This window comes from Aphanomyces invadans (genome assembly GCF_000520115.1).
Source record: "Aphanomyces invadans strain NJM9701 unplaced genomic scaffold supercont1.34, whole genome shotgun sequence".
NCBI classification, from domain to species: domain Eukaryota; phylum Oomycota; class Saprolegniomycetes; order Saprolegniales; family Verrucalvaceae; genus Aphanomyces; species Aphanomyces invadans.
In genome coordinates, this window is record NW_008580179.1 from 130,911 (window position 1) to 131,448 (window position 538).

The following is a 538-nucleotide window of genomic DNA, read 5'->3' on the forward strand; positions in this document are numbered from 1 at the left end:
GAAGTACCTTGTTTGGCCCTTTTGAAACGAAAAGCCCATTCGACGAAGCGCTCTCCGCATGGTTCGTACTGGAATGATAACGCCTTCACGTTCGGCCAGCTCAGTGGACAGGGCTTTTGCCGAGATCGGCAAACAGGCAGCGTTGGATTCTTGAATAATTTGCCGAATTTCAGTTGCAAGGTGCTCAACGGATGACCGAGGACGGTGTCCCCGTGTGGTGGACTTGGGCGTGAACGAGCGGTCGTGGTTTTGGTTCCAATCGGCAACGACATTGCTCACTGTAGACTTCGCGAATCCGAGGCACTTTGACACGCTGTCTCGAACGCGGGCGTGCTTTCCAGGAAGGTTCATTGCCTTGTGTTCCACGAAGTATTGATGACACTTAACTACGAGCCACTTTTCGGCTGGTGATAACACGTGTCTTTTTTCCATTGCGTTGGTTTCAGGCATGCTAAACTGAAGCTGAAGAGTGCTAAATGTAGAGAAAAGCAGAGGCTATCTGCCAGTGATTTGGTCTAGCCAATAGCGTTTGCCATCA

The 538-nt window shown here is 50.6% G+C and overlaps 1 protein-coding gene across 1 annotated transcript; it reads right to left on the reverse strand.

The window, feature by feature from the left end:
• Window positions 1-9: 9 nt before the first annotated feature.
• Window positions 10-351, reverse strand: H310_11766 (hypothetical protein; the record flags this gene model as incomplete). The annotated part of the gene is made up of 1 exon (XM_008878531.1): window positions 10-351. A coding segment is annotated over one exon (342 nt), but the record flags the coding sequence as incomplete, so codon positions are not given.
• Between the last annotated feature and the right edge of the window lie 187 nt (window positions 352-538).